This window comes from Notamacropus eugenii, chromosome 6, assembly GCF_028372415.1.
Source record: "Notamacropus eugenii isolate mMacEug1 chromosome 6, mMacEug1.pri_v2, whole genome shotgun sequence".
Taxonomy (NCBI): domain Eukaryota; kingdom Metazoa; phylum Chordata; class Mammalia; order Diprotodontia; family Macropodidae; genus Notamacropus; species Notamacropus eugenii.
The window spans coordinates 329,342,370-329,356,916 of NC_092877.1; the positions used below are offsets into that span (position 1 = coordinate 329,342,370).

General features: G+C 43.3%; 2 protein-coding genes across 25 annotated transcripts in view; one reads left to right on the top strand and one right to left on the bottom strand.

Annotated features, from left to right (window-relative positions):
* Window positions 1-13,950, bottom strand: part of TRIP12 (thyroid hormone receptor interactor 12) — a 184,037-nt gene extending 170,087 nt beyond the window's left edge. For 5 of the 23 annotated variants that reach the window (XM_072618099.1, XM_072618098.1, XM_072618095.1 and 2 more), the window contains exon 1: window positions 12,602-12,747. The gene's annotated coding sequence lies outside the window, so the exon portion shown is untranslated. Of the gene's footprint in view, window positions 1-11,378; window positions 11,471-11,948; window positions 12,031-12,391; window positions 12,447-12,601; window positions 12,764-13,620; window positions 13,807-13,888 lie in introns of those variants that run through there. The other 18 variants (XM_072618100.1, XM_072618096.1, XM_072618090.1 and 15 more) reach the window with 13 other exon arrangements.
* Window positions 13,211-14,547, top strand: part of FBXO36 (F-box protein 36) — a 110,970-nt gene continuing 109,633 nt past the window's right edge. The window contains exon 1 of one of the 2 annotated variants that reach the window (XM_072618113.1): window positions 13,211-13,382. In XM_072618113.1, the coding sequence (XP_072474214.1) occupies window positions 13,287-13,382 (96 nt within the window). In that variant the 5' untranslated portion in view covers window positions 13,211-13,286. The remainder of the gene's footprint in view (window positions 13,383-14,547) is intronic. The other variant, XM_072618112.1, reaches the window with a different exon arrangement.

Genomic DNA, 14,547 nt, shown 5'->3' on the forward strand with positions numbered 1-14,547 from the left:
ATCCGAGTCAGTGTAGGGGATGGATTTCCCTCATGGGGAAAACACACTGCAGAAATATGATCAACTTAGCTCCTTGTTCTAATACTAGAATAGCTGAAACTTTTCATGCTATTTATTAAATTTAAGTTGACAAAAAGCACCATCCTAAACATATCTTGGCAGATTACAATAGGAGTTGGCACACAAGACAATCAAGATAGACAGTATAACAGAGTGGACAGTGACTACCTCAGCTAGGAAGATCCAAAGGTTCAAGTCACTTCTGCCACAAAGTGGCTGTTTGATCCTGGGCAACAGTTTACAATCTATACTGGCAAAGGAAACTTCCTCACCAGAAGCTCTTTACAGCAATATGTAAGTATCATAAAAGACTATCATAAACATGCAGAAATTTCTAGCATCTTAGCTGTACCTTTCTAACACTGAAAAGATGGAATTTTCCACTATGAAGCCATAAAAGGATATATATCCTGTATTGATAAACCAACTATAAGTATCCATGATTCAAATTAATAAAAACTACAATATAAAAGCCACATCAACAAATAATATAAAAGCACATCAACAATCTAATCAGAAAAGTAAAATGTAACCTAGAAAAGTTAAATATTATAAACACAAGTCCTCTGCAACCTCAAATCAAAACCATTTGGACCAGATTTACACATTATAAAGTAAACATATTAAAGTGTTTACTTCTTGATAAAAACTGAGTAAACAATCAACTTTTAAAGCAGGAACTGAACATTTAACAAGTACTCACTTTTACTATATATACTGTTTCACTGCACTGCACATAGCTAACTAACCAAGAGAGAAAGTCCTCCTAAAAATAGGACTGAAAATGTAGAGTCCAGTGTGTGATCTACAAAACCTAACACAACTATAAGTCTCACTCTGCAAAAAAGCATACATATCATATATAGAAATGTATTAATAAACTCATTGACCAAACAATCCTACATATGCTCAAATTGGTTGTCACTTAGAATTGGAACAAATTCTGTGATTAGGTTACTAGTTTAAACAACTGGCAAGCTTTTCCTGGTGTAATAAAATAGCATTTAAAAGGAAAAATTAGGAGAAAAGAGATGGAGCTTATTCAATAAAAGAAATATGTAATCCAAATAGTGCTTATATACAGAATTTCTATTCATTTCTCCTTTGATCTGCTTTCAAACAAGAATTATTTTAATACATCATCTCTTCATGCCATTACCACATTTGAGGGCAAACAAATGGCCTCTTTCTATAAAAACATTTCAATCTAGAAATAGAGGCCCTCTTACACAATCTTATGTACTGCTACTTCACCCCAACAAGAGGCTTCCTTTTTCCTCTCATACAACCTTCCTCAAAACCGTATACAACCCCACTCAACTCATCTCCACTATTCCAAATCTCTTTACCCAGCATGATCAAGTTTCATGAGGTCAGAGATTTCCAGTTTTATATAGCCTTTGTATACAGCTTTCTTTATATAGCAGCTGGCCCAAGGATTGAGGCACATAAAAATAATTTCAATAGTTACTGGTATTTGGACCTATCCTACGCTACCAATATTAATACTTCCAAAGTTCTACAGAATTCTAAAGATCACTGGACATATGCCCCACTCCTCTGTCCTTATCATTTATGAAGCCTTTCCACCCACCTCTCAGTTAAACCTTCTTTAAGGTGTTATCTTCTCCAATTCAAGACTGAACTCCTCAAGGCAAGAACTGGCTTGCTTGGCTATCCTAGTGGTTGGCAAATAGTAAGTACCTTTCCATTCAATTATTCTGCAGTTTCACTGGTGTAAGAATCTATTCTCCAACGTAGATCATAACTCCACACTGCCATGGAAAGGAAGTTTCAAGGGCAGAAGCAGAGTAACAAACAGAGAACACCCAGTGGCCAGATTTCTCTCTCTCCAAAACTTGTCAAGGCTGGTCCAGACCATCTGCAGACCCATCCCACCCCCTCAAGGTTAAAGCTTTTATAGCATGGTATGTACCTTCTCTAGAACAGAAGTATCAAACTCAAAAAGAAATGGGGTCACTAAAGTATAGATAAGGACTCCTGCAGACCCCATACTGACCTAGAAAAATACATATGGACATTATCTATGTCCTATGGTATTTTTATCTATCCTAATTATTTTAACCTGGCTCAGGGCATAACTCACATTTGACCCCTCCCAGTCCCCTCTGACAATAAAGCCCGGCAGGACACTACAACAGACTGAACTCCTAGAGAACTGAGGTTTCTTTTGCCTTTTTTTGGATCCCCAGTTCTTTGCACATTTCCTACCATACAGCTTTAAAAATGGCAGCTGACTGACAAATACTCCTTAAAACTGTTTAAGAAGAATTTTTCCAGGTTGAAGTAATTTAAAATTTCCCAAACAACTCATTTTGTGCCAACTTGCCATGTTAATATTCCTAGAATTACTTTCTTATTCACTCCTCTATTCAAAAACTTCCACAGATTTCCCAACCTCCATGGTCACCAAGTCCATTTGACTCAACCAGAAATGGCCTGCCCTCCAAACCACCTATGCAAACAAATCCTAGAGTGGTCTCCAATTCACTAAATGAAGCCTCATCTTAGTACTTCAAACCCCAGAGACCTTTTCATCCATGAAATAATAATTTCTTCCTGTAAATGTCATTCATGTGGAACAAGCAGATCCATGCCTTGTCACATTTCTCGTTCTATTTCATTTGTGTCTGTCTTCCTTCCTTCCCTAACCAACTATCCTTGGCTTCAGGAGACCAAAAGAAGAAATTAGGCAACTACCTCAATGCCAGGAACATAAGCAGGTACTCAATAAATAAATGAATGAACCCTAAATGTACAACTTTTATAAAATGATGAATAACAAACCTAATTCAACAATTCCCAAACTGGTAATCAGCTAGAGTCATTCTGAGACATCTAGGAAGCTATGAGCCAATCTATAAGCTGTAAACAAAAAAATGTCTCACAATACCTACCACCATTTTCACATCTATGTAGATGCTATTATGATTAATATAAACACACTTAAGAGAGTCATCACTAAAAACTACAAAAATATTATTCAATTCATAGCTGCTTTTGGTCATTATGAATTCCCTCAATAAACATATTAATATCACAAATACTATCATGTAAGCATCTGCAAACTTTCTAATGCTAACAATGGTCCTCATATCAAACAGACGGAAACCACAGCTCTTTATCTTTAAAGAAAATTTCCATAAATCAAATCTGGTGAAAACCAGGGTTTACCTACACTGTATTCCAAGAGACTATGAAGCAACTGAAGTAGATGATTTCTAAGGACTCTTCTAACTATCTATATTAGAGCTCATTTTTCTTAAAGGTCAAAATGTTATACACTGCTATTCCTATCTACTGAAGGAGTTGAGAAGAGAGCAATATTCCAGCTGGACATATTTGAATTTTACATTTCCTAAGAAACTGAAAAAGCTAAAAGACTATTTTCCACTGCCCTAAAAATTCTCTACATGATTTGTGTCTACTAATGATAAATAAAATTAACTCTGAAACGTCTAGACTGTCATCATAAGCCACCCAACTTTGGAATGCACCAAGGAGCTTTAGGAAAAATTCTACAAAGATAGGCAAAAGTAAAGCTCATCACTGAAATGATGGTGACATACCATCTTACTTAAGTACACCATTAGAATTTACTTTTTTCTTAAAATAGGTTGCCTACCAAGAAAATTGTGTCTGAAGTAGTACTAAATATAACCATAACAATTTTTTAACTTGATTTCATTATGATGGAGAACTTCCAGGAACGAATTTCTACTATCAATGCAAACGGAGGCCTTTTCTACAATTTTTGAACTAAGAAAGTGGCCTAGGGAAACGAGAGGTTTAACTGATGGTCATATCATCAATATATAAAAGCATTTATTAAGCTCGGCACCTGACCCACAGAATATGCTATAGAAATGTTTATTGCATTCCCTCTGGCTAATAATAATAGCAGCATTTTTATAGTACTTCAAGGTTTGCAAAGGTCTTTACAAATATTACCTTCATTTGATCTCTGCTGGGAGATAGATACTATTATTTATCCCCATCTTAGAGATGAGGCACTAAAGCAGGACCTAAATGACATGCCCAGGGTCACAGTTATTAAATGTCTGAGGCTGGATTTGAACTCAAGTCTTCCCAACTCCAGGTCCAGCACTCCATCCACTGCATCAATTTACCTGACTAACAAACACTGTATTTCTCAACTTTTAGGCCAATTCTCTTATACACACATCCTGCCTCTCTGACATAAAACGTATTTTTTCCCCGTAGAGCAGCTATTCAATTATTTCTCCAATAACAGATCGTAACTTACAGTACACAAACTTTCCATTCAAGGTCATATGGACAAGTTATTACAACACAGTGACTTTCAGAAAGGATGCATGGCCACTGACCTTGAACAACAATCTCCAAAGTGGGGTGTTAAACCCTTTTGGGGGGTGTTAAACCCTTTTGGGGACTGTTACCTAACTAATACTATAACTAACCAATCTGAAAATGGAAAAATATGTTGCACCAACCCCATCATGAACCTTGTCCAACTTAACCACACCTTACCCCAACACTTCCAGACTCCCAAATTCTCCCTCCACTGTCCATACTCCCAACTAACACATACTCCTAACTAACAACAGCTGTGCCACTGGGAACAGCCAGCATAACCCATAAAAACTCAGTATAACCACCCCCTTACCCACAGATCAGCCAGTGGCCTAGGCGGAGCTGCCCAGGAAGTGAGTGACCAATGAGTAAAAGTCCCATCTTTTTTTGAGTGGGACAGAATGAGTAAGCTTGGATGGGTTATAATATGCAAGTGATGGTTCTTATTACATTATCTTCCCCCACCTCCACTCCTTCTTCAAACTTCCACACTGCTGTAAAGGATACCATGATCCTTCCAGTTACCCAGGTTCACTACCTCAAGTGTCATTTTCCACTGCTCTATGCTCCCTCACCCCCACATACCTAATCAGTTGCTAAATCTTGCTGTTGCTACCTCCTCATCTTTGGCATTTGTTCCCTTTTCTCACTCACAGTCACCACCCTAGTTCAGGGTCTCATTACTTCTTACCTGAACTATTGAAATAGCCTGGTAATTAGTAATCCTTCCCTGTCCCAAGTCTCTTCCCACTCCAAACCATCACCTACCTGGCTACCAAAGTGTTTTTTCCTAAAATTCCAGTTGGATAGCATCACTCTCAACTCAATTAACTTAAATGACTCCTTACTTGTTCTGGGGTTAAATATTAATCAGTCTTGCATCATTTTTAAATTTCTGTTTTTGTTCAACTTTTCATACATAATACATATGTATACATATATTGATACATAAAATACATATAATACATTAATGATTAGTATGATAACATCTGAATAACACTGAAAGTGGATTTGGGGATAGAACATAATTACTACGTTTTGTTCAGTAATTTGCAGGTAAGTAAACACAAACTAAAATTATTTTCCTGAAAAGTTTGTAGATCATTAAAGCACAAACATGCTGTTGATCAGTAGAAAGTCCTAAATGAACAAATCACTCTTAAAATTGATCAGACTGAGTGACCTAAAATATATAGCACAAAGTAATCTGTTTATGCGGATGTAGTTAAGAAGGGACTGACTTAATATGTAGGAGCAAAGGAATACTTCCAAAACTCACTGTGTTTGACAAGTTGATTAAAATACAAATTCAAACTGAATAGGTCTTAGAAGACTGGTGATTGGCACTTATGCTTACAAATAAATAAAAGCTTTCAGAATCTATGTATGGGTAATGACATCATTACATTTGCTGCAACAAGAGTATTCTTTCTAACAGGAAACAATGGGAATGAGCTAAAGCTAACCTACCATTTTAACGCTGCTGGAGACTCAAATTATTTAACAATAGCAGCAGGGCATATTATTTAGACCTTCACTGTAAATTTCAAATTATCCAATCAACTCAATTATCTGCAATGGGCAATGCAAACAATTCATACAGCTTATGATACATTATTATGTTTTGGAAGCAAATTCAGCACCAAATGTGTTCTACTAATATTTATTATTAAAATTCATTTTCAACAGACAGAAGAGACTTTCTGAAACAGCACTAAGTAAGCAAAGCAAAATGACTTGGATGTTAAAAATTTGTCAAGTGTAGTTTATTACAGCAGACAATTTAAAGGTATTTTATCACTAGAACTAGGGATCATCATAAAGTATCAATAACTGTAAGCAATCTTCTTTTAAAAACCCTTAGTCCCAAAAGCCTTCTAAAACTAGCCAAAAAAACCAACAACAAAGTAACATAGCCCTGATGATTCCAGTACTTCAAAACAAATATTCAAACCCCAAGGTCCAAACTTAAAATATGGGAGTCCAGTAGATCAGTTTTTATTTCTTTTATCCAGCCTAGTTGACTTAATGATGTCATAGAAATCACACCGAAATCAGACCCCGTTCAAGTTTTAAAGCTCCCTGATCCCCTATAAAAAAAAACAATAAATATGAATTGAGAGAAGTATTATAACACAGGGTGGAAGAAGCAGAACCAGGAAAACCCACAACAACGTAAAAGGAAAGAATAAAAGTGAGCACTATCTAGTTATAGTGACCAATCTGGGTGCAAGAAAAGAGCTAGGAAAATGCACCTCCCCACCCACTTTACAAGTGAAAGGACACTGAGTACAGAATACTGCACATTCTGTCATATGTGGCTGATAAACTGACTGGTTTTGCTGAACTGCTTTCCCTCCTCCCCCTTTCTTCTATCATTACCAAAAATGGTCTACTAGGGAGGGTAGGGAGAGGGATAGCTAACATTTATATAGCACTTTTAAGGCTTGCAAAAGCACTTTACAATCATTTGGTCCTAACAACCCTAAAGGTAGGTGTTATCATCATCTCGATTTTACAGATGGGGAAAGTGAGACAGAATCCATAGTTGTCCAGGGTTCCATAACTATTAAGTTATCCAAAGCTGTACTTGAACTTAGGTCTTCCTGATTCCAAGAAGTCCAGCACTCTCTATGCTCCATAAAGACAAAGGGTGCCACATAAACAAAACATGAACATTTAAAAATTATTTTCAAAATATTTAATATGTTCTATGTGAAAAAGAAATAATTCTACTAAAAATACCAAGTACCTAAGTATTTCATTTACGCTTATTACTAAAAGCCAGCTTGCATGGAGTGCTTAAAAGTTTGCAAAGTGTTTCACATATATTGCTTCATAATAACTTTAATTGTAGAACACTTTCGAAATAAAGTCTAACAATATCTAATATCTAAACTAAATATAACCAACTGATAATGTGACACAATTACCAGGATACTTGCCTAACTATCCCAGGCAGCTAACACCATCAAGTCAACATGAAAGGCAGCACTTGAGGATGCTAAGATAGAAAAAAAAAGTCTGCTTACAAGAAGCTTACATTCTAATGGGAGAAATAATATGTAAGTAACTAGGGACATATAAGATCTGGAGAAAGTAGGGAGATCAAAGTAATCTAAAAAGTAAAGTCATTAGCTGCTGAAAAGGCCAAAGGGAATATTTGAATTGTCTTGAAGGAAGCCAGGGAACACAAAAGGAAGTGAGATACAAGGTGACAGCTCACTGCTACAAAGCCAATGAAGATGAAATGTGAGGAACTGTCAGTAGGTCAGTATAGCTGGATCATAGAGGTGAGGTTAGAGCATTAAGCTGTAGAGTAAGGCAGGAAGAACAGAAAAAGGCCAGATTACAGTTATGAAAAGTATTAAATAACAGATCATGGAGTTCATAAAGTGGGGAGAAAAAGGGGAAGGGAGAGAATGGTCAGAGAGTACCAAGCGCCCAAAGCATGAGTCACTATGCTATGGAAGAGTCAAAATCAACAGTAAATAGGGTCTTGTCCTTACCTTGATAAGGAAAAGTCCACAACCAGAATGGGAAGAGTGTAAAAATAGATGCCAAAAAGTCCAAAAGATACACTCGATATTTAGACCTTTTGCATTTTTTTACTTTCTCCCTATTTAGGGAAATAATATAAATTTGCATCTGTAAAAGAGCTTTGGGCAAATTCTTGATTGCCTGCGTCAAACCTCTGCCCAATCACCCTAAGCTCTCAGTCTCACATCTCAAGTTCTTTCCAACTCCAAACCTATGATCCTATGAGATGATGATGATAAGAGTTCTATTTGTATAATAAAGTGTACACAGTTTTCCTCACAAAATCCCTGTAAGTGGTATATTAACACCATTTTACAGACAAAAAAACCAGGAGCTCTGAGTAAGATTTGGGGAAATTTTTGGTCCTGAGACAGACAGCCTTTTGGTTTTGTGACTGTAGGGAACTTTTGCAGATGTCTAACTATTCTGCAACTTCTAATCTTATATAAAACACTGCCTGGAGCACTGGGAAATTGAAGGACTTGCAAAAGGCCCAGCCAGTATTTGTGAGAGATTTCTGAACCTGGGTGGTTTAACTCAAGAATGGATAAATACTTCCTCCACTCTGCCTCTCTATACTGATCTAGAAGAATTAAGACAAGAATAAGTCCTAAGAGTTGCTAAGGGTATGCAGGAAGGAGAAATCCTATGCAAGTACACTATAGCAATTTCTCCCTGTTGATAAACTGCTATAAACTTGAACTATTCTTTCATCCAGTTTCCATGTGGTTCTGAAACTCCAAATATCCAACCCACTTTCCCCCTTAAGTGCAGTCCTAGCTGACAAAAGTACCAACAGTTACAGTACATTTTTTATTAGGAAACACTGCACTCTAGATAACATTTTCCTAGAAGGAAGATCCTTGTCCTCCCTCAAAAAGTTTACAACCTAGGTGAGGAAACAACTGAATAACAATTATGAGGCAAGATGCAGATTCATAATACTGCAGGTATAGATCTCATACATGTTATTTAGGAAAATTCAAAAGAAAGACTCCTTGTGGTAGAATTAAGAAAGTTTTCTTGGAGGGATGAGCCTTAACCACATCTTAAATGCAGTATAGAATCTGAAGTAGTGGAGCACATTCCAGATGGGCTGTATGAGTGAAAGCATATACAGAGGAACAAAGAGGTCCCTATTTAAAAGGGCATGACCTTATAAATGGGGGGTGAGGGGGAGAAACCGTAAAGAAATAAGAGACAGAACGCAATACATCTTGAAACATAACAAGGATTCATATTTCCCAGTTAATATATCAAGGACAAAAAGGGGGAGAGGAGTGGATAGAACATTTTCTTTTACCATCTAGACTGTAAGAAAAAATATCCAAAAACCAAAGAATCACTGTTAATTTAATTTGAAGCTCCTATTGATTCTTTAGGTTTTAAAGTGTCGTTTTATTTCTCTGGTTATGACACTTTCAACTGTCAGGTTTATTCATTTACCTTGACTAAGATTACTTGAAGGTTAATTGAACTCTTAGGCAGCTTCTAGATACCGCTTAGAGCCTGGAGTCTAGGAGAACAGAGTTTGAATTTGACCTCAGACTAGCTGTGTAAACCTGGAGAGCCCCTTAACCTGTTTCAGTCTGTTTCCCCAACTGTAAAATGGGTATAAATAATAGCACCTCACTCACAGCATTGTTGTGAGGATCAAATGAGATAATATTTGTAAAGAGCCTGGCACAATTCCTGTAGAAGTATCTTAGTAACTACTTGTTTCCTTCCTTCCTCTAAAATAATACTACATAAACACAAAAATTGATATTTTTAGTAATTGAAATTCAAGTTTCTTTAATTGACAATTTTCTTTATACTTTTAATGTGTCACATGACAAATTCATATTTCATTTGAACACTAATGGAAGAAGCTCTGAATAGCCCTTAGACCCTACTTTCACTTCTACCTGAACTAGTAAAAGTTTAGTGTGAGAATGGACCTTGGAGATTGCCGAGTCCATTTTCTTCACAGATAAAACTGATACTCAAAGATAATGCAATCTGCCCAAGTTTCATGTGGCTGATAAGTAGTTTTTAATAAGACCAGGACTAGAACCTGGGTCTTCTCATTCGTAGTCCAGTGTTTTTTCTTCAATGACTTCATCAAATCAATTCACTTCATTCTTATATTTTCTACATTTGCACAAGGATATATATGACACGTAAATAACATATGCATAAATTACAAGTAAAGCAGGTCTTTTTAAAATAACTTTATATTCAAGTGTATTTTTTAAATATTAATAATATAACTAAATAACACAATTCAGAAGAATTTCCTGCTGGTTATTTTCAAATCTTCAATTTCTGACTACAAAAACTGATTATGGTGAATTTTCACAATTTTTAGCATTTAAATAACTTCTTGGTCAATGTAATAATTTTACAGATTACCTAGGTCTGATTCAGGACTTCAAAATTTTTAACCTTCAGTTTCTCAACTTCCAAAATTTGCTAATTTATATTCATGTTAGAGGCTTGTAAACATATAAATGTACATATTTCTAAAAGAATAAAAATGACAAAAAATGTCGCATACAAAGTAAATGACAACTTAACTAAGTAGCTTAAAACAACATATTCAAACTCCTGAAAAACAGCCTGTAAGATAGAAATCACAGGTTCTTAATTATAGGTATACTTTAATTCTAGATGGATAGAAAACATTTAGACATCATACACATGTATAAAACCCAACAAACTCCAACAATATTGTACATATTAAAACTGAAAATAAATGAAATACGGGGAATCTCACAATTACATTTACAAAGATGACATTAAATTCATAATTATTCGGTATTTCTGGTACTTTAAGTGAAAAGAGAATTGGAGCTTCTGTCTACACTAAAATTCACACTCAACTGTGGCACTGTACACAGAGCAAACTATATATAGCGAACAAACCTTTAAAAAACATCCTCAGCATTTAATTATGTACTAACCTCTGACAGCAATCACTCCAACCAATAAAGCAAGCCCTGAACGCTTCCCTCCCCCACGGTGTAAATGCGACACACACAGGCCTCGGAGACAGGCCTCTTGCCTTCTCCCACACAACTAGGACCTTTGTTCCAAGAGCCGGTTTTTTCCCTACTCAATAGCTCTTTCAACTTTCTAAACTTGCCTTTATTTCAGAACGGGGATTTTAAGCCTCAACTCTCGGGAGCCTGAGAGATTCAATGCCCCCTAACCGGTCGGGAGAGACTCTCGAGCAGAATGAAAAGTTCCGAGCCAGCAGGCAGGGGCCTACCGAGGCTGGGAAAGCAGGGAAATCGGGTGGCTGGGCAGCCCCGGAGCCAGCCCGGGAGAGTCCGAGCACACCCACAGCGCGCCCGGCGCCAGCCCGGGCCCGGAGCCCCCAGCCCCTCCTCCTCCTCCTCCTCCGAATGCAATCCCGCTTCACCTCCGTCAGGGCCCACCTCCACGGCCAACTGGCGTTCACCAACCCGAAAACCTCTTCGCGAACTGCAAGCAGCCTCTCGGTACGCCACAGTGCCCAGGAGAAACCAATCCCCCCACCCCCGTCAGGACTTCGGGCACCGGCGTCATTTAGACCAGTCTGGGGTGGGGGCTGGGCTCTAACCTCCCCCCCTCAAAATCAGCAGGAAGGGGAATTGCTTCTTCCAAGGAGAAGCTCGCCGCGTGGGTGGACGATGCGCGAGAACGCGTGGGGTCCGTGTCCTCGGGCACTGTCACTGAAACTCCCTCCTGTACAAGCATTCCGGGAGAGAGGGGTGCTGGGGGGGCCGGGAGGCGACAAGACGGTGTTTATTTAACGCACCACGTGCCCACGTACACACACACGCGCGCGCACACACGCCGGGGAAGGCCGAGGCCGTGGCCAGCACTCCGAGCCGAGGGCCCGAGAGCCTTGGCGGACCCAACTTTTCACTTTTCCGTAGGGGGGCAGCCCTGGCTCGCCCCCTCCTCCGGGGTCTCCGCGTCCCCGCCCCCTCCCCGCCTCCATCCTCGCTCCGCGGCGCACACACCGCGGTCGGCCCCGGCTCGAGGGCCCGCGGCCTCTCTCAGCCCCGCTCGGCTCCTCGGCTGTCCTCCAGCCCCGGGGTGCCTCCGCCGGCTCCCAGGCTTCCCTTTCCGGGCCGCCTCGGGCCTCCCAGTGGTCCTTTCCCCCCCATTTCCGGGCCCCCTGTCCCATTTCCGGGGAACCCTCTCCGTCTCCATAGACCCCCCCCACCTGCACTTCCGGCCCCCCACTACTCTCTTCCTACACCCCCCTCGGACGACTGAACCCCCATTTCGGACCCCCAGTTCTCCTGTCGTCTCCCCCACACACACCCCCTTTAACTGTCTCCAAAGGACCCTCATTTCCGGGGGCGGCGGGCGCTCCCTGCCCCACTCTCTCTCCCCCTCCCCTGGCCCCGAATCCTAAACCTCTCCAACTCATCTTTCCAGTGCAGCTCCCGCCCCTTACCGCGGGCCTGGCGCCTCGGGCCCGGCCTGCAGCAGGCCCGAGATGGGGCCGAATGGAGGCGGTGACACGACAAGGCTCCCGGGGATTTTCTGCGCCCGCCGGCCCCCCACAGGTCTCCCGCGCCCCCTCCCCCCGGCTCCACAGCGGCCCTTCCCCCCTCCCGCGGCGGCGGGCCTCCCAGCCCGGCCCCGGCAGGCGCGTCTCAGTTACCTAGTTCGGCCCCGAGTCTCCGCTCCGGACTCCGTGGCGCGGCAGTAACTTCCACTCTCTTCCCCCACCCCCCACCCCCCCCCAGCGGCGGTGGCGGCGGCAGCGGATCCTCCGGTCCCTTCAATTATCAGCTGAGCCGCAGCACCGCGCCGAGCGTCCCCCTCCGCCTTCACCTCCCTCCCTCCCCCTCCCGCCCCCCCACCCGTTCTAACACTCTGGCGAGGAACTACTTTATCCTCCTCGCCAGGGACATGCCCGCGGGACAGGCCCCACTGCCCGACCCGCGGCACATCACATTACCCCCCCCCACCCCCCCACCGCCCGACCCCCGTTTCCCCCCCCGACCGCTTTCAGATCTCCCGATCCCTACGAGGGACCAGGAAGGGGGATGTGTAGGCTTCTATTGGTATCCCTCCGCCGGGGTCACCCCCCCCACCCCCACCCGTCTCTCTTTTGGTAGCAGGAACTAATTCCCCTTCGGGTCAATGGGGTCGCCAAAGTATAAGCTTCATGGATGTGGTTTGAACCAGGCCCCACAGAGGATAAAGGGGTGCCCGGAGCACGTTAAATTGGAAGCCCTCTAGCCCTTAAGCTGGGCCCCGATTTACCAGGACTTTGGCCCCATGACCCCAGCCCAAGTCCCGCCCCTTCCTGGTTGCCGAGGCGACGGCGGTGGCGTCCCAAGATGGCGTCGCTGCTGCCAGAGACTCTGTTCGAAGCCGGCGGACAAGGCCCGGCGCCGAGTAAAGACTACTACCAGCTGCAGATCACCCGGTCCCAGGCGAGTGCGAACCGTGGAACGCCCACTCGGGTCACCTTCCCGTCCCCGCTCGACCCCACCCCAGATACGGCCCCCCGGCGCTGCCCGAGTGGGCCGGAAGCTCCCTAGCCCTAGCTCTGAACAACCGCACAGACTCCCTCGGTCATATCCCAGCCGCGGCCAAGGCACAGGCCCGCAGAGGCCGCCTCGGCCCTGCCTCGGGCTCGCCCCGGTCTCCCTCCTCCCCACCCCTGCTTGCCTCCAGGCCTCGGCCCGCAGTAGGAAACGAGGAGAGAGCCAGAGCACGGCCGGTTCCTGAGCGTCCCGCGGAGAAGCCGGGCTGGGGGAGGCTCCGGGGCCCGAGTCTGCGCGGGCGCCCAGAGGCCGGAGCAAGTTTTGAACTCTTCACTCGAGCGTTTACGCCTCCGGCCGCCCGGGTCAGAACTTCCGGGTTCCCCTTAAGGGGGTGGGGGCTGGGGCGGGGGGCGGTGCTGGGGAGAGAAGGTGCTGGACGGAGCTCTACTCACCTGTCTGGGGCGCAGACCCTCTCCCGGGGCAGGCTGGGAGTGAGTTGGGCTAGAAAAATGTTTCAGCTGCTCGGCAGTGTCAGCTCCACCCATAATGACATCTGCTTCTCAACAATGTGACCGAGGATTGGACCGTCGGGGGAGTGCGGGACCCACCCCGCCGCCGCCGCCGCCGGCCCCCCCCATTGTTGGCCGCGGCCCTGCGGAGGCCTGGAGCGGGAGGGGGGGGGGGGGCCGCCGCGGGCACCTCGGGAGCACCCCCGGGGTCGGGGCGTTCTCCCTATTCCGGGTTTCTAAACATTCCCCAGGAGATGGGAAGCTCCCTGAGGGGAAGGCGCGGGCCGAAGGATCCCCTCCCGGCGCCTGGCCCGGGGCCTGGTGCGCTCCAGGCACGGACCCCCGGGGTGCCATGGGTGGGCTATTTGGAGCGCCCCAGACGCCTTCGGAAGGAGAGAGCGGGCCAGGGTTTTATTGTATCGTGCGTCTTCCCAGAGCTCCAGCTGTGAAAATTCTCATTTCTCTTAAGTCGAAAGTGTTTTAAAAGCCTTTTTTTAATTGGTCAAAATTTAAACAGATTTGTTGAAGGTCTAGGACCTTGTAGAAACCAGAACATGGCCAGCACGTTGTACCTTTTTTTTTTTGAGAACGATAACCCTGTG